At 35.3% G+C, this 18,772-nt stretch overlaps 1 protein-coding gene across 1 annotated transcript; it reads left to right on the top strand.

Annotated features, from left to right (window-relative positions):
* Positions 1–5,986: 5,986 nt before the first annotated feature.
* On the top strand, positions 5,987–14,187 carry LOC127093777 (F-box/FBD/LRR-repeat protein At1g13570). The gene is made up of 3 exons (XM_051032679.1): positions 5,987–6,827; positions 6,974–7,129; positions 13,891–14,187. Exons 1-3 carry the CDS (start codon positions 5,994–5,996, stop codon positions 14,185–14,187), a joined length of 1,287 nt encoding a protein of 428 aa, XP_050888636.1. The 5' UTR covers positions 5,987–5,993.
* Positions 14,188–18,772: the final 4,585 nt, after the last annotated feature.

Genomic DNA, 18,772 nt, shown 5'->3' with positions numbered 1-18,772 from the left:
GTATTTATAAAAGTTAATATAGTACTTAAAAATATATTATGTTTAAAATTATCTAAATTTTAATTTCAGTTATAATAAACATTACGAGGTTTGTATTTTATGTTTTATTTATAAAAAATGGTTTAGGACGCAGGGTAGCTCGAAGTCCAACTTTGGACGGGCTCGATTGTAATTTTTTAGTGTATATTACAACAGGTTTTTTTTGGCCCATCCTTAAAAAGTCTAAGGCTCGCTAGGGCCAATTCGCTTAGGGTCTAGTAGGCTACTTTGACAGCTCTAGGTACAAGAGCTACCAGATCAAATCACCACCGCAACAATTAATCTGAAATAAATAAACGTCTAAAAAATCCAAGTAACCAAATGATGCGCAATACACCACCGCAACAATTAATCTGAAATAAATAAACGTCTAAAAAATCCAAGTAACCAAATGATGCGCAATACTAAAAATATTCTATTTTCCTGTGGATTCTAGCAAAATTTCTTCAGGAAACATATTTCCTGTTGATTTTCATGTCGGTATTGATTTCCAGCTAAAACATTTGTGGGTAATTATTTCGACAAGAAGATCCAATGAAAAATCCGCAGTAAATTCATAGGAATTCTATAGTAAATTACACAGCTTCTCCTGGATAGGTTCCTTTTAAGAGAGAACTTATTTAATATAAAGCTGACCATTGATCACAGGATTACTTTGTGTCCTTTCTGCGACATTTCTATCCGGTCATCTTCTCACCAGTTTGTCACGTGTGACTTCACTAGTTCAATTTGGTATAGAATTTTTAGTTGGTTCGAGTGGTATTTATCCTTTCTTAAGGATCCTATACTTCTCTTTGAGAGTTTTATTTCCTTTGGAGGCGTGGAAAAATCTAGGGGGGTTTCTATGATCTAACATGTCGTGGTGTGGACCATTTAGAAGGCTCGAAACGAGATTTGTTTTTCTGCTCTACAACAAACGTGAAAGAAAGGGATGAGATGAGTATTGTTTTAACTTTGAAATGGTTTTAGGGTTGATCATAGGGGAAACCTTGCACCTTCACGGATTGACTATGAGCCATATCCTTTGGATTAAGCAATAGCAGATTGAGATCTCAATAAGGTTTTGAGTGTTATATTTTATTTCTTTTCCATGGAGGTTTTTGATCCGGTGTTAGTGGTCTAGTGAGCTTGAGTTCTAGCTTGATCCTCGTTTGACTTGTAGATTCTCAGAGGGAGCCTCTCTTAGATTTTTGGAGTTTATTTGTGCGATTTATTGGTTTTTGTAGTGTTGCCTTATTTTTGTATGAAGTTTTTTCCTTTGTAGCTTTTGATTATATAAAGAAATAAAACTTAAGACATGAAAATATATACTTAAAAGTAAAAGAGATTGGGGGAGAGATAGTGTACACATGATTTATACTAGTTGGGTGCACTCTTCCTTGCTTTGCACTTAATCCAAACTCCAATGAAAGACCGTTGAAAATTCGTTTGGTTTTCCACTATAATATAAATTATTACTAAGAGTTTTTTAGTATAACTGATATTCAAAACAAAATTAAACCCTTCAAGCCTAACAATGCTTAAGCCAACATTGGTCTGAATTTCAATTTCCCTTATGCTGAGCCAAAAAACTAAAATTACCAATTCACAAGATCTTAGTGATCTTTAGCCAATTACAAAATGAAATTGCAAGTATCATAAAAACTTGTATGGAGGTCATTCAAACATTTGTTATAGCAGGGTTAGGAATCCCAAATATCAGGACCAAAGCCCTAATCAAACATCGTGTCTACCTTGTCAAATACCTGCAAAATAAAGACTACTCTTAGTAAGTGCATCTTGTAGCTGATAGTCGTATACTCAAAATTTTCAACTTAAGGGCACTCATCATGTTATGGGTTTGTCACCGTATATCATATTTCCCTCAATATGTTGAAGGATCCTTCTAGGGGGTACCAACTATCATAAAAATTGAATGGAATTGAAATTGAGCTTCACAACATAGACACACCATCTGTAAACTGTAAGTGTTTCAATTGAATTGCAAATGCACCAGAATGATCGCTTTATTCATAGGTTCCAATGCCTTTTTATAAGGAATACATAAAAAACTGTAAACAACTGCTAATCCTAAAATAAAGGACATGACTCAACTAGCTCCACTAACTCCACTAATAGCAAGAAAATAGCAAAACAGAAATTGACCTGCTCTAGCCTAAAGAATAGGTCTTTATTGGAAAAACTAAAAAACTTACACAACAATCCCTCCCTTGAACTGAACTCGATCAAGAGTTTCAGTTCATAACTCTCATCCCAAAAGCTTCTCTGATTCTTTGAAATGATGCCAACTTCAAAGGCTTTGTCATTATGTCGGCCAGCTGCTCCTCGGTGCTGCAATAAACCAATTTAACGACACCTTCCTTTGTCAAATCTCTGAGAAAATGGTATCGGACTCTTATGTGCTTTGACTTCCCATGCATGACTGCATTATTTGACAACTTGATAGTGAACGTGTTATCGCAGAACAGAACCATCTCTTCATCTTGTTCATGCCCGATTTCTTTCAATATCCTCCTCATCTAAATGGCTTGACAAGCACATGTAGCTGCTGCTACATACTCTACTTCAGTAGTTGACAGAGTTACGATTGGTTGCTTCCTTGAGGACCATGCCACAACTCCTCCACTCATCAAGAAAACATAGCCTGAGGTGCTTTTACTGCCATCCACATCTCTCGCATAGTTACTGTCGGTGTAGCCTAAGAGTTCACTCTTTCCTTCACGTTGATACCATATCCCAAATTCTAGAGTTCCCTTCAAGTACCTCATGATTCTTTTTGCAGTAGCAAAGTGCAACTCAGTGGGATTTTCCATAAAACGACTAATAAGACTTACCACAAACATCAGGTCAGGTCGGGTGGCTGTGAGATACATTAGGCTGCCCACCATTTGCTTATATAGCGTTGAGTCGACCTTCACACCAGCTTCATCTCGGCCAACCTTCTGTCCAGGAACTATCGGATTACAAACGGAGTTGTAATTTTGCATCCCAAACCTCTCGATCAACTCAGCAGCATATTTTCTTTGACATATAAAGATGCCATCAGCCTTCTGCATCATTTCAATGCCAAGAAAATATCTCATCTTCCCCAAATCAGTCATGTCGAATTCATCCTTCATGGAGCATTTGAACTCATTCAGCAGCTCCTCATCATTACTAGTGAACAATAGATCATCAACATAAATGCTCACAATTAAGATTTTACCTCCCTTTTGTTTGATGAATAATGTTTGTTCACTAGAGCTGCTTACAAACCCTTCCTTGACGAAATAAGCCTCAATGCGACTGAACCAAGCTCTAGGTGCTTGTTTTAGTCCATAAAGAGCCTTATGTAGCTTATAAACCATGTCCTTCTTCCCTGCTACTTCATAGCCTTGTGGTTTCTCTACAAATACATCTTCCTTTAACTCACCATGCAGAAAAGCAGATTTGACATCGAGCTGATAGATTCCTCATCCTCTTTGTGCTGCTACAGCAACGATCATCCTTATTGTGTCCATTCGAGCCACCGGTGCGAATACCTCTGTGTAATCTACTCCGTACTCTTGAGCATACCCTTTTACAACCAGCCTAGCTTTAAACTTATCTACCTCCCCCAGTTCATTTAATTTGGTCTTGTAAATCCACTTAACCCTAATAGCCTTGGCTCCAATGGGAAGTGCAGTCAGCGACCACGTGTGGTTCCGTTCGATGGATTGTATCTCAGCATCCATCGCTTGTTTCCATTTCTGATGTCCTGATGCTTCTTGAAAACTGGTGGAATCTGATATGACCATGAAAGCTAGGTTTTCAATCTCGACTCTAGCCATGTTTGCTTCTTCCTCTGTATCTGATAGCCCTTCTCCTGTGACATAATCTGCAGACCAGATTGGTGGTTTTCTCACCCTGCCCGTCGTTGCTATCGTTTCTACAGTTGGTGAATCGTTTGGTGAAGGAACGACATCAATGTCTTCTTCCGCTTCTTCCGCCTCCTCTGCATTCTCAACATCTTCATAATCATTCTCCCACTCAAGTTTAATACTTTCTTCACCAGAATAACCAACATCTTCCCAATTCCACTTCTTATCTTCCTCAAATATCACATCTCGGCTGATGTGAACCTTTTTCTCCACTGGATCAAACATCTTAAAGGCCTTGGATTTGCTGCTGAAACCTAATAGGACACACTTTACGCTTTTGTCATCGAGCTTACTTCTTTTAACATCAGGGATATGAACATATCCGATACATCCAAAAACCCTAAAGTGTTCGACGGATGGCTTTCTTCCACTCCATGCCTCTTCCGGAGTCATATCTTTTACAATGAGTGTAGGAGATCTGTTAAGAACGTGATTCACCCATTGTACAGCATCTGGCCAGAAAGATTTTGGTACCTCTTTCTCTAATAACATTGCTCTTACCATGTTCATGATTGTGCGGTTTTTGCGTTCAGCAACGCCATTTTGTTGCGGCGTGAAGGCGGTGGTCAGCTGTCTTTTGATTCCATGCTCTCTACAAAATTCCTTGAACTCATTTGAGTTGTATTCTCCTCCTCTATCCGTTCTTAGACATTTGATGAACAATCCAGTTTGCTTCTCCACAAACGCTTTGAATGTCTTGAACTGATGAAATGCTTCTGATTTTTCTAGCACAAAATATATCCATGTCTTTCTCGAGAAATCGTCAATAAAGCTTATCAAGTACCTTATTTGACTGTTTGATGGTGGATTGATCGGGCCACAGAGATCAGAGTGGATAAGCTGCAATCTTTCAGTGGCTCTCCACTTGCTCTGTTTTGGAAATGGAACACGGTGGTGTTTCCCTTTGACACACGTCTCACAGGTGGTTTTCATATCTCCAATTTTAGGTAAACCCACAACCATCTCTTTACTGCATAATGTGTGAAGTCCCTTGTAGCTGAGATGCCCATATCGATGATGCCACAACTCTGTCTTGTCTGAGATATCAATAAATAAATAAATAAATAAATAATATATATAATATATATATATATATATATAATATATATATAAATATATATAATATATATATATATATATAAATAATATATATATATATATATATATATATATATATCTTGTGTATTTTACAATATATACATAATATTATTTATTTATATGTATATAAATTAATATATTTTAAAAATTTATAAATAATATTAATTGCTTATAAATTATAAATTAAATTAATATATATATAAATTAATATATATCTTGTAAATAATATTATTTATATATATATATGTATTAATATAAATTAATATAATTTATAATAAATATAAATTAATAAATTTAAAATAACTTAAAAAAGATTTTAAAATTTTTAAAAAGAATTAAAAAAAAAAGAATTGGGTGTAGGCGCCACTCCTAGTGGCGATTTGCCCTACCTTTAAGGGTAGGCACCAACTAGGGTGGCGCCCATGAGGAAAATAGGGCAAAAAAATGCCCATTTTTGTAAAAAAATTAAAATATGGGTATTTTTGGAATTTTTTTAAAAAAATTGAATATTTAAAAAAAAAACTTCAATATCTACATTATCTAATTTTATTTAAAATTCATTATTAATATTTGATTTATATGTTTTTGTATTTAAATTTGAATTTAAGTTTCCTTAATAAAATATTAATATTCAACTAAAATAAATAGTTAGCTTTCTACTTCTTTAAAATTAAATCTTATATTTAAATTTTAAAAAATAATTGAGCTGTTAAAAAAATAAATTTATCTACAAAAGATATGCCCAAATTGATTAATGTATATATTTTAATTCATATTTTCCGAAATATAGTTAGAGAGTTTTAAGGATGTTGATATGCTTTAATTCATATTTTCCGGAATATAGTTAGAGAGTTTTAAGGATGTTGATATGCTTTAGGATTAGGAAATATTATTTAAATTCACTCAGCACAGTTACGGTAACCCTAGCCCTAAACCTTGTCTCTAATTGTGATTGATATGGAGCCGGATAGATTTAGTTGGTTACCGGAGCATGTTATAGACAAGATTCTGTCATACTTGCCGATTAGAGAAGCAGCCGGAACAAGTGTTTTATCTAGCAAATGGAATAACCAGTGGTACACACTATCACGTCTAGTATTTGATACAGATTGTGTCTCTAATATTGCACCTTCCAGAGACCCTTCGCTTTTCAATAACAAGTTTCTACAAATCGTTAACCATGTACTTTTACTTCATTACGGGCCAATCATCGTGTTCAAGATGTGCAACTACAATGATAAATTCACTTGTGTGATTCCTAAGACTGATATTGATCGCTGGATTCATCATCTAATTGGAAGATCTATTCAAAAGCTTGTACTAGATGTTTGGATAGAAAAAGACTATAAGATACCTTGCCGCTTATTCTCTTGTCAAAGTTTACGTATTTTAAAGTTATTGTGGTGTTGGCTTAAACCTCCTACAAAGTTTCAAGGTTTCAAGAAATTGAAAAGTCTTGAGCTGTATCGGATTACTATATCCCAACATGATTTTGAAAATTTGATATCCGGCTGCAATTTGCTAGAAAGTTTGGTATTGGGAAACCTTGATGGTGTCACCCAAATTAATATTCATGCACCAAATCTTAAACATCTTGATATTTTTGATACATTTGAGGATATAACCTTTCATAAAACTTTTCAATTAACTACTGTGTATGTGAATTTAAGTTCGTATTTGAACTCTAAAAGCAATCAAAGTAGATTGCATGGAGGCTCTAGCAATTTGCTTAAATTTTTCGATCATAGACCTCACATCGAAAACCTATCGGTTCATAATTATTTTTTAAAGGTATAAAATGCTCTAAAATCTCATCAGCCTTGAATTTGATTGTAGAAGTGACCCACCAAATGATTGTCTAAGTCAACACTACAAAAAAATTTATAAGTATTAAAAATATTATATTCATATCCTGATTTAGAGTTGTTTGTTTACAGTATTTGGCTGCAGGTGTTGTGCCGGTGAAGCTTCCTACTCTCTGTACCGATCTAGATTGTCTTTCCATATGCATAAACTTTGATGATTTGAAAGAAATTTCAGCTGCTCTTTGTTTGCTAAGAAGCTCACCTAATCTTCAAACATTAGAAATTTCTGTGAGTATTTATTTATAGTTTATTTTTTTAGTTCTGTGGGTGCATTTGCATATTCTAGATTTATTTTAAAAAGTTATTAAATTCTAAGATTTGCATATTCTAAATTTCTTACTTAATATGTTTAGTGTTTACGAAAAACTTATTTTTGTTAAACTCAAGATTAAGTTATTTTTTATAAAGAATTCTAGATTGAATTCCATAACTTGTATGTGAGTTATTATTGCTAGCAAAAGTTATGAATCAATTGCAGTTTGGATTGAGTTAGTTATATATGGTCTGGTGGTAAGTAAATTTCTACAAAATAAGAGACTATTTTACCTAATTTTCCATCTTTTATCTTTAGAGTTTTGATATATGTTTTTCTTATAGGCACGGATTGACCAGCATAGTGTTCCTTTGACACCTATCAGTGACACCTATTGTTGGGAAGAAACATTTTTTAAACCAGAAACACCCATTCAAGTACTAAGTGTGTCAATAGATAACATCTCTGGCCTCCAACTTGAACTAGATTTTATCAGATTTTTACTTCTCTATTCACCCGTGCTCGAAAAATGATCGTGAAGCCTGATGTAAATGTTAGACCAGAGTTGGTTACCGGACTAATTCGTTTTAAAAGAGAGTCCAGAGATGCTGAAGTTATTTACGTGCAAAAGGAAGGTTAAGTGGAAAATTATGAGTGATTGACACTATAGTTTTTTTTGTTATTGATAATATATTGTCAAAGTGATATTATTTAGTGTTCTTCAAACTTTTTCACATATTCATCATTTTTGAGGTTCAAAAACATCTTACACTCTTTGAATATATGAAGTACTGCTAAGTTGTATGCTCATGCTATTTCTAAGCTTTCATTGAAATTCACTCTATACAACGAAGTAGAAATTGAAAAGGAAGTTTGAACCGTGAATTGCCCGTTAGACTTGCATTGCTATAAGTTTTAAAAAAAATATAATATTAATATTTATATTATCTTATTCAAAAAATAACACATATTAATTTTTCTCATCTCACTAAATTTTATCTTTATTTTATTCAATATTTCTCTTTTAAATTTTATGCAATAATATAATCAACCATCTTTCTTATATTAAATATTTGAATATTATTTTATACAATTTATACATGTATTGTATTTAAAACTATATTATAGTATTTATAAAAGTTAATATAGTACTTAAAAATATATTATGTTTAAAATTATCTAAATTTTAATTTCAGTTATAATAAACATTACGAGGTTTGTATTTTATGTTTTATTTATAAAAAATGGTTTAGGACGCAGGGTAGCTCGAAGTCCAACTTTGGACGGGCTCGATTGTAATTTTTTAGTGTATATTACAACAGGTTTTTTTTGGCCCATCCTTAAAAAGTCTAAGGCTCGCTAGGGCCAATTCGCTTAGGGTCTAGTAGGCTACTTTGACAGCTCTAGGTACAAGAGCTACCAGATCAAATCACCACCGCAACAATTAATCTGAAATAAATAAACGTCTAAAAAATCCAAGTAACCAAATGATGCGCAATACACCACCGCAACAATTAATCTGAAATAAATAAACGTCTAAAAAATCCAAGTAACCAAATGATGCGCAATACTAAAAATATTCTATTTTCCTGTGGATTCTAGCAAAATTTCTTCAGGAAACATATTTCCTGTTGATTTTCATGTCGGTATTGATTTCCAGCTAAAACATTTGTGGGTAATTATTTCGACAAGAAGATCCAATGAAAAATCCGCAGTAAATTCATAGGAATTCTATAGTAAATTACACAGCTTCTCCTGGATAGGTTCCTTTTAAGAGAGAACTTATTTAATATAAAGCTGACCATTGATCACAGGATTACTTTGTGTCCTTTCTGCGACATTTCTATCCGGTCATCTTCTCACCAGTTTGTCACGTGTGACTTCACTAGTTCAATTTGGTATAGAATTTTTAGTTGGTTCGAGTGGTATTTATCCTTTCTTAAGGATCCTATACTTCTCTTTGAGAGTTTTATTTCCTTTGGAGGCGTGGAAAAATCTAGGGGGGTTTCTATGATCTAACATGTCGTGGTGTGGACCATTTAGAAGGCTCGAAACGAGATTTGTTTTTCTGCTCTACAACAAACGTGAAAGAAAGGGATGAGATGAGTATTGTTTTAACTTTGAAATGGTTTTAGGGTTGATCATAGGGGAAACCTTGCACCTTCACGGATTGACTATGAGCCATATCCTTTGGATTAAGCAATAGCAGATTGAGATCTCAATAAGGTTTTGAGTGTTATATTTTATTTCTTTTCCATGGAGGTTTTTGATCCGGTGTTAGTGGTCTAGTGAGCTTGAGTTCTAGCTTGATCCTCGTTTGACTTGTAGATTCTCAGAGGGAGCCTCTCTTAGATTTTTGGAGTTTATTTGTGCGATTTATTGGTTTTTGTAGTGTTGCCTTATTTTTGTATGAAGTTTTTTCCTTTGTAGCTTTTGATTATATAAAGAAATAAAACTTAAGACATGAAAATATATACTTAAAAGTAAAAGAGATTGGGGGAGAGATAGTGTACACATGATTTATACTAGTTGGGTGCACTCTTCCTTGCTTTGCACTTAATCCAAACTCCAATGAAAGACCGTTGAAAATTCGTTTGGTTTTCCACTATAATATAAATTATTACTAAGAGTTTTTTAGTATAACTGATATTCAAAACAAAATTAAACCCTTCAAGCCTAACAATGCTTAAGCCAACATTGGTCTGAATTTCAATTTCCCTTATGCTGAGCCAAAAAACTAAAATTACCAATTCACAAGATCTTAGTGATCTTTAGCCAATTACAAAATGAAATTGCAAGTATCATAAAAACTTGTATGGAGGTCATTCAAACATTTGTTATAGCAGGGTTAGGAATCCCAAATATCAGGACCAAAGCCCTAATCAAACATCGTGTCTACCTTGTCAAATACCTGCAAAATAAAGACTACTCTTAGTAAGTGCATCTTGTAGCTGATAGTCGTATACTCAAAATTTTCAACTTAAGGGCACTCATCATGTTATGGGTTTGTCACCGTATATCATATTTCCCTCAATATGTTGAAGGATCCTTCTAGGGGGTACCAACTATCATAAAAATTGAATGGAATTGAAATTGAGCTTCACAACATAGACACACCATCTGTAAACTGTAAGTGTTTCAATTGAATTGCAAATGCACCAGAATGATCGCTTTATTCATAGGTTCCAATGCCTTTTTATAAGGAATACATAAAAAACTGTAAACAACTGCTAATCCTAAAATAAAGGACATGACTCAACTAGCTCCACTAACTCCACTAATAGCAAGAAAATAGCAAAACAGAAATTGACCTGCTCTAGCCTAAAGAATAGGTCTTTATTGGAAAAACTAAAAAACTTACACAACAATCCCTCCCTTGAACTGAACTCGATCAAGAGTTTCAGTTCATAACTCTCATCCCAAAAGCTTCTCTGATTCTTTGAAATGATGCCAACTTCAAAGGCTTTGTCATTATGTCGGCCAGCTGCTCCTCGATGCTGCAATAAACCAATTTAACGACACCTTCCTTTGTCAAATCTCTGAGAAAATGGTATCGGACTCTTATGTGCTTTGACTTCCCATGCATGACTGCATTATTTGACAACTTGATAGTGAACGTGTTATCGCAGAACAGAACCATCTCTTCATCTTGTTCATGCCCGATTTCTTTCAATATCCTCCTCATCTAAATGGCTTGACAAGCACATGTAGCTGCTGCTACATACTCTACTTCAGTAGTTGACAGAGTTACGATTGGTTGCTTCTTTGAGGACCATGCCACAACTCCTCCACTCATCAAGAAAACATAGCCTGAGGTGCTTTTACTGCCATCCACATCTCCCGCATAGTTACTGTCGGTGTAACCTAAGAGTTCACTCTTTCCTTCACGTTGATACCATATCCCAAATTCTAGAGTTCCCTTTAAGTACCTCATGATTCTTTTTGCAGTAGCAAAGTGCAACTCAGTGGGATTTTCCATAAAACGACTAATAAGACTTACCACAAACATCAGGTCAGGTCGGGTGGCTGTGAGATACATTAGGCTGCCCACCATTTGCTTATATAGCGTTGAGTCGACCTTCACACCAGCTTCATCTCGGCCAACCTTCTGTCCAGGAACTATCGGATTACAAACGGAGTTGTAATTTTGCATCCCAAACCTCTCGATCAACTCAGCAGCATATTTTCTTTGACATATAAAGATGCCATCAGCCTTCTGCATCATTTCAATGCCAAGAAAATATCTCATCTTCCCCAAATCAGTCATGTCGAATTCATCCTTCATGGAGCATTTGAACTCATTCAGCAACTCCTCATCATTACTAGTGAACAATAGATCATCAACATAAATGCTCACAATTAAGATTTTACCTCCCTTTTGTTTGATGAATAATGTTTGTTCACTAGAGCTGCTTACAAACCCTTCCTTGACGAAATAAGCCTCAATGCGACTGAACCAAGCTCTAGGTGCTTGTTTTAGTCCATAAAGAGCCTTATGTAGCTTATAAACCATGTCCTTCTTCCCTGCTACTTCATAGCCTTGTGGTTTCTCTACAAATACATCTTCCTTTAACTCACCATGCAGAAAAGCAGATTTGACATCGAGCTGATAGATTCCTTATCCTCTTTGTGCTGCTACAGCAACGATCATCCTTATTGTGTCCATTCGAGCCACCGGTGCGAATACCTCTGTGTAATCTACTCCGTACTCTTGAGCATACCCTTTTACAACCAGCCTAGCTTTAAACTTATCTACCTCCCCCAGTTCATTTAATTTGGTCTTGTAAATCCACTTAACCCCAATAGCCTTGGCTCCAATGGGAAGTGCAGTCAGCGACCACGTGTGGTTCCGTTCGATGGATTGTATCTCAGCATCCATCGCTTGTTTCCATTTCTGATGTCCTGATGCTTCTTGAAAACTGGTGGAATCTGATATGACCATGAAAGCTAGGTTTTCAATCTCGACTCTAGCCATGTTTGCTTCTTCCTCTGTATCTGATAGCCCTTCTCCTGTGACATAATCTGCAGACCAGATTGGTGGTTTTCTCACCCTGCCCGTCGTTGCTATCGTTTCTACAGTTGGTGAATCGTTTGGTGAAGGAACGACATCAATGTCTTCTTCCGCTTCTTCCGCCTCCTCTGCATTCTCAACATCTTCATAATCATTCTCCCACTCAAGTTTAATACTTTCTTCACCAGAATAACCAACATCTTCCCAATTCCACTTCTTATCTTCCTCAAATATCACATCTCGGCTGATGTGAACCTTTTTCTCCACTGGATCAAACATCTTAAAGGCCTTGGATTTGCTGCTGAAACCTAATAGGACACACTTTACGCTTTTGTCATCGAGCTTACTTCTTTTAACATCAGGGATATGAACATATCCGATACATCCAAAAACCCTAAAGTGTTCGACGGATGGCTTTCTTCCACTCCATGCCTCTTCCGGAGTCATATCTTTTACAATGAGTGTAGGAGATCTGTTAAGAACGTGATTCACCCATTGTACAACATCTGGCCAGAAAGATTTTGGTACCTCTTTCTCTAATAACATTGCTCTTACCATGTTCATGATTGTGCGGTTTTTGCGTTCAGCAACGCCATTTTGTTGCGGCGTGAAGGCGGTGATCAGCTGTCTTTTGATTCCATGCTCTCTACAAAATTCCTTGAACTCATTTGAGTTGTATTCTCCTCCTCTATCCGTTCTTAGACATTTGATGAACAATCCAGTTTGCTTCTCCACAAACGCTTTGAATGTCTTGAACTGATGAAATGCTTCTGATTTTTCTAGCACAAAATATATCCATGTCTTTCTCGAGAAATCGTCAATAAAGCTTATCAAGTACCTTATTTGACTGTTTGATGGTGGATTGATCGGGCCACAGAGATCAGAGTGGATAAGCTGCAATCTTTCAGTGGCTTCCACTTGCTCTGTTTTGGAAATGGAACACGGTGGTGTTTCCCTTTGACACACGTCTCACAGGTGGTTTTAGCAATTTGCTTAAATTTTTCGATCATAGACCTCACATCGAAAACCTATCGGTTCATAATTATTTTTTAAAGGTATAAAATGCTCTAAAATCTCATCAGCCTTGAATTTGATTGTAGAAGTGACCCACCAAATGATTGTCTAAGTCAACACTACAAAAAATTTATAAGTATTAAAAATATTATATTCATATCCTGATTTAGAGTTGTTTGTTTACAGTATTTGGCTGCAGGTGTTGTGCCGGTGAAGCTTCCTACTCTCTGTACCGATCTAGATTGTCTTTCCATATGCATAAACTTTGATGATTTGAAAGAAATTTCAGCTGCTCTTTGTTTGCTAAGAAGCTCACCTAATCTTCAAACATTAGAAATTTCTGTGAGTATTTATTTATAGTTTATTTTTTTAGTTCTGTGGGTGCATTTGCATATTCTAGATTTATTTTTAAAAGTTATTAAATTCTAAGATTTGCATATTCTAAATTTCTTACTTAATATGTTTAGTGTTTACGAAAAACTTATTTTTGTTAAACTCAAGATTAAGTTATTTTTTATAAAGAATTCTAGATTGAATTCCATAACTTGTATGTGAGTTATTATTGCTAGCAAAAGTTATGAATCAATTGCAGTTTGGATTGAGTTAGTTATATATGGTCTGGTGGTAAGTAAATTTCTACAAAATAAGAGACTATTTTACCTAATTTTCCATCTTTTATCTTTAGAGTTTTGATATATGTTTTTCTTATAGGCACGGATTGACCAGCATAGTGTTCCTTTGACACCTATCAGTGACACCTATTGTTGGGAAGAAACATTTTTTAAACCAGAAACACCCATTCAAGTACTAAGTGTGTCAATAGATAACATCTCTGGCCTCCAACTTGAACTAGATTTTATCAGATTTTTACTTCTCTATTCACCCGTGCTCGAAAAAATGATCGTGAAGCCTGATGTAAATGTTAGACCAGAGTTGGTTACCGGACTAATTCGTTTTAAAAGAGAGTCCAGAGATGCTGAAGTTATTTACGTGCAAAAGGAAGGTTAAGTGGAAAATTATGAGTGATTGACACTATAGTTTTTTTTGTTATTGATAATATATTGTCAAAGTGATATTATTTAGTGTTCTTCAAACTTTTTCACATATTCATCATTTTTGAGGTTCAAAAACATCTTACACTCTTTGAATATATGAAGTACTGCTAAGTTGTATGCTCATGCTATTTCTAAGCTTTCATTGAAATTCACTCTATACAACGAAGTAGAAATTGAAAAGGAAGTTTGAACCGTGAATTGCCCGTTAGACTTGCATTGCTATAAGTTTTAAAAAAATATAATATTAATATTTATATTATCTTATTCAAAAAATAACACATATTAATTTTTCTCATCTCACTAAATTTTATCTTTATTTTATTCAATATTTCTCTTTTAAATTTTATGCAATAATATAATCAACCATCTTTCTTATATTAAATATTTGAATATTATTTTATACAATTTATACATGTATTGTATTTAAAACTATATTATAGTATTTATAAAAGTTAATATAGTACTTAAAAATATATTATGTTTAAAATTATCTAAATTTTAATTTCAGTTATAATAAACATTACGAGGTTTGTATTTTATGTTTTATTTATAAAAAAGGTTTAGGACGCAGGGTAGCTCGAAGTCCAACTTTGGACGGGCTCGATTGTAATTTTTTAGTGTATATTACAACAGGTTTTTTTTTGGCCCATCCTTAAAAAGTCTAAGGCTCGCTAGGGCCAATTCGCTTAGGGTCTAGTAGGCTACTTTGACAGCTCTAGGTACAAGAGCTACCAGATCAAATCACCACCGCAACAATTAATCTGAAATAAATAAACGTCTAAAAAATCCAAGTAACCAAATGATGCGCAATACACCACCGCAACAATTAATCTGAAATAAATAAACGTCTAAAAAATCCAAGTAACCAAATGATGCGCAATACTAAAAATATTCTATTTTCCTGTGGATTCTAGCAAAATTTCTTCAGGAAACATATTTCCTGTTGATTTTCATGTCGGTATTGATTTCCAGCTAAAACATTTGTGGGTAATTATTTCGACAAGAAGATCCAATGAAAAATCCGCAGTAAATTCATAGGAATTCTATAGTAAATTACACAGCTTCTCCTGGATAGGTTCCTTTTAAGAGAGAACTTATTTAATATAAAGCTGACCATTGATCACAGGATTACTTTGTGTCCTTTCTGCGACATTTCTATCCGGTCATCTTCTCACCAGTTTGTCACGTGTGACTTCACTAGTTCAATTTGGTATAGAATTTTTAGTTGGTTCGAGTGGTATTTATCCTTTCTTAAGGATCCTATACTTCTCTTTGAGAGTTTTATTTCCTTTGGAGGCGTGGAAAAATCTAGGGGGGTTTCTATGATCTAACATGTCGTGGTGTGGACCATTTAGAAGGCTCGAAACGAGATTTGTTTTTCTGCTCTACAACAAACGTGAAAGAAAGGGATGAGATGAGTATTGTTTTAACTTTGAAATGGTTTTAGGGTTGATCATAGGGGAAACCTTGCACCTTCACGGATTGACTATGAGCCATATCCTTTGGATTAAGCAATAGCAGATTGAGATCTCAATAAGGTTTTGAGTGTTATATTTTATTTCTTTTCCATGGAGGTTTTTGATCCGGTGTTAGTGGTCTAGTGAGCTTGAGTTCTAGCTTGATCCTCGTTTGACTTGTAGATTCTCAGAGGGAGCCTCTCTTAGATTTTTGGAGTTTATTTGTGCGATTTATTGGTTTTTGTAGTGTTGCCTTATTTTTGTATGAAGTTTTTTCCTTTGTAGCTTTTGATTATATAAAGAAATAAAACTTAAGACATGAAAATATATACTTAAAAGTAAAAGAGATTGGGGGAGAGATAGTGTACACATGATTTATACTAGTTGGGTGCACTCTTCCTTGCTTTGCACTTAATCCAAACTCCAATGAAAGACCGTTGAAAATTCGTTTGGTTTTCCACTATAATATAAATTATTACTAAGAGTTTTTTAGTATAACTGATATTCAAAACAAAATTAAACCCTTCAAGCCTAACAATGCTTAAGCCAACATTGGTCTGAATTTCAATTTCCCTTATGCTGAGCCAAAAAACTAAAATTACCAATTCACAAGATCTTAGTGATCTTTAGCCAATTACAAAATGAAATTGCAAGTATCATAAAAACTTGTATGGAGGTCATTCAAACATTTGTTATAGCAGGGTTAGGAATCCCAAATATCAGGACCAAAGCCCTAATCAAACATCGTGTCTACCTTGTCAAATACCTGCAAAATAAAGACTACTCTTAGTAAGTGCATCTTGTAGCTGATAGTCGTATACTCAAAATTTTCAACTTAAGGGCACTCATCATGTTATGGGTTTGTCACCGTATATCATATTTCCCTCAATATGTTGAAGGATCCTTCTAGGGGGTACCAACTATCATAAAAATTGAATGGAATTGAAATTGAGCTTCACAACATAGACACACCATCTGTAAACTGTAAGTGTTTCAATTGAATTGCAAATGCACCAGAATGATCGCTTTATTCATAGGTTCCAATGCCTTTTTATAAGGAATACATAAAAAACTGTAAACAACTGCTAATCCTAAAATAAAGGACATGACTCAACTAGCTCCACTAACTCCACTAATAGCAAGAAAATAGCAAAACAGAAATTGACCTGCTCTAGCCTAAAGAATAGGTCTTTATTGGAAAAACTAAAAAACTTACACAACAATCCCTCCCTTGAACTGAACTCGATCAAGAGTTTCAGTTCATAACTCTCATCCCAAAAGCTTCTCTGATTCTTTGAAATGATGCCAACTTCAAAGGCTTTGTCATTATGTCGGCCAGCTGCTCCTCGATGCTGCAATAAACCAATTTAACGACACCTTCCTTTGTCAAATCTCTGAGAAAATGGTATCGGACTCTTATGTGCTTTGACTTCCCATGCATGACTGCATTATTTGACAACTTGATAGTGAACGTGTTATCGCAGAACAGAACCATCTCTTCATCTTGTTCATGCCCGATTTCTTTCAATATCCTCCTCATCCAAATGGCTTGACAAGCACATGTAGCTGCTGCTACATACTCTACTTCAGTAGTTGACAGAGTTACGATTGGTTGCTTCTTTGAGGACCATGCCATAACTCCTCCACTCATCAAGAAAACATAGCCTGAGGTGCTTTTACTGTCATCCACATCTCCCGCATAGTTACTGTCGGTGTAACCTAAGAGTTCACTCTTTCCTTCACGTTGATACCATATCCCAAATTCTAGAGTTCCCTTTAAGTACCTCATGATTCTTTTTGCAGTAGCAAAGTGCAACTCAGTGGGATTTTCCATAAAACGACTAATAAGACTTACCACAAACATCAGGTCAGGTCGGGTGGCTGTGAGATACATTAGGCTGCCCACCATTTGCTTATATAGCGTTGAGTCGACCTTCACACCAGCTTCATCTCGGCCAACCTTCTGTCCAGGAACTATCGGATTACAAACGGAGTTGTAATTTTGCATCCCAAACCTCTCGATCAACTCAGCAGCATATTTTCTTTGACATATAAAGATGCCATCAGCCTTCTGCATCATTTCAATGCCAAGAAAATATCTCATCTTCCCCAAATCAGTCATGTCGAATTCATCCTTCATGGAGCATTTGAACTCATTCAGCAACTCCTCATCATTACTAGTGAACAATAGATCATCAACATAAATGCTCACAATTAAGATTTTACCTCCCTTTTGTTTGATGAATAATGTTTGTTCACTAGAGCTGCTTACAAACCCTTCCTTGACGAAATAAGCCTCAATGCGACTGAACCAAGCTCTAGGTGCTTGTTTTAGTCCATAAAGAGCCTTATGTAGCTTATAAACCATGTCCTTCTTCCCTGCTACTTCATAGCCTTGTGGTTTCTCTACAAATACATCTTCCTTTAACTCACCATGCAGAAAAGCAGATTTGACATCGAGCTGATAGATTCCTTATCCTCTTTGTGCTGCTACAGCAACGATCATCCTTATTGTGTCCATTCGAGCCACCGGTGCGAATACCTCTGTGTAATCTACTCCGTACTCTTGAGCATACCCTTTTACAACCAGCCTAGCTTTAAACTTATCTACCTCTCCCAGTTCATTTAATTTGGTCTTGTAAATCCACTTAACCCCAATAGCCTTGGCTCCAATGGGAAGTGCAGTCAGCGACCACGTGTGGTTCCGTTCGATGGATTGTATCTCAGCATCCATCGCTTGTTTCCATTTCTGATGTCCTGATGCTTCTTGAAAACTGGTCGGATCTGATATGACCATGAAAGCTAGGTTTTCAATCTCGACTCTAGCCATGTTTGCTTCTTCCTCTGTATCTGATAGCCCTTCTCCTGTGACATAATCTGCAGACCAGATTGGTGGTTTTCTCACCCTGCCCGTCGTTGCTATCGTTTCTACAGTTGGTGAATCGTTTGGTGAAGGAACGACATCAATGTCTTCTTCCGCTTCTTCCGCCTCCTCTGCATTCTCAACATCTTCATAATCATTCTCCCACTCAAGTTTAATACTTTCTTCACCAGAATAACCAACATCTTCCCAATTCCACT

This window comes from Lathyrus oleraceus, chromosome 6 (assembly GCF_024323335.1).
Source record: "Lathyrus oleraceus cultivar Zhongwan6 chromosome 6, CAAS_Psat_ZW6_1.0, whole genome shotgun sequence".
NCBI lineage: Eukaryota > Viridiplantae > Streptophyta > Magnoliopsida > Fabales > Fabaceae > Lathyrus > Lathyrus oleraceus.
The sequence above is the reverse complement of the archived record's forward strand: the minus strand, read 5'-3'. Positions and strand labels throughout refer to the sequence as shown.

Bases quoted from the DNA above. Each gene is read 5' to 3' on its own strand.
- LOC127093777 (XM_051032679.1), top strand. From the start codon at position 5,994: ATGGAGCCGGATAGATTTAGTTGGTTACCGGAGCATGTTATAGACAAG. The intron at 6,828-6,973 runs GTATAAAATGCT...GTTTGTTTACAG, and splicing joins TTCATAATTATTTTTTAAAG to TATTTGGCTGCAGGTGTTGT. The intron at 7,130-13,890 runs GTGAGTATTTAT...TTTTTCTTATAG, and splicing joins TTCAAACATTAGAAATTTCT to GCACGGATTGACCAGCATAG.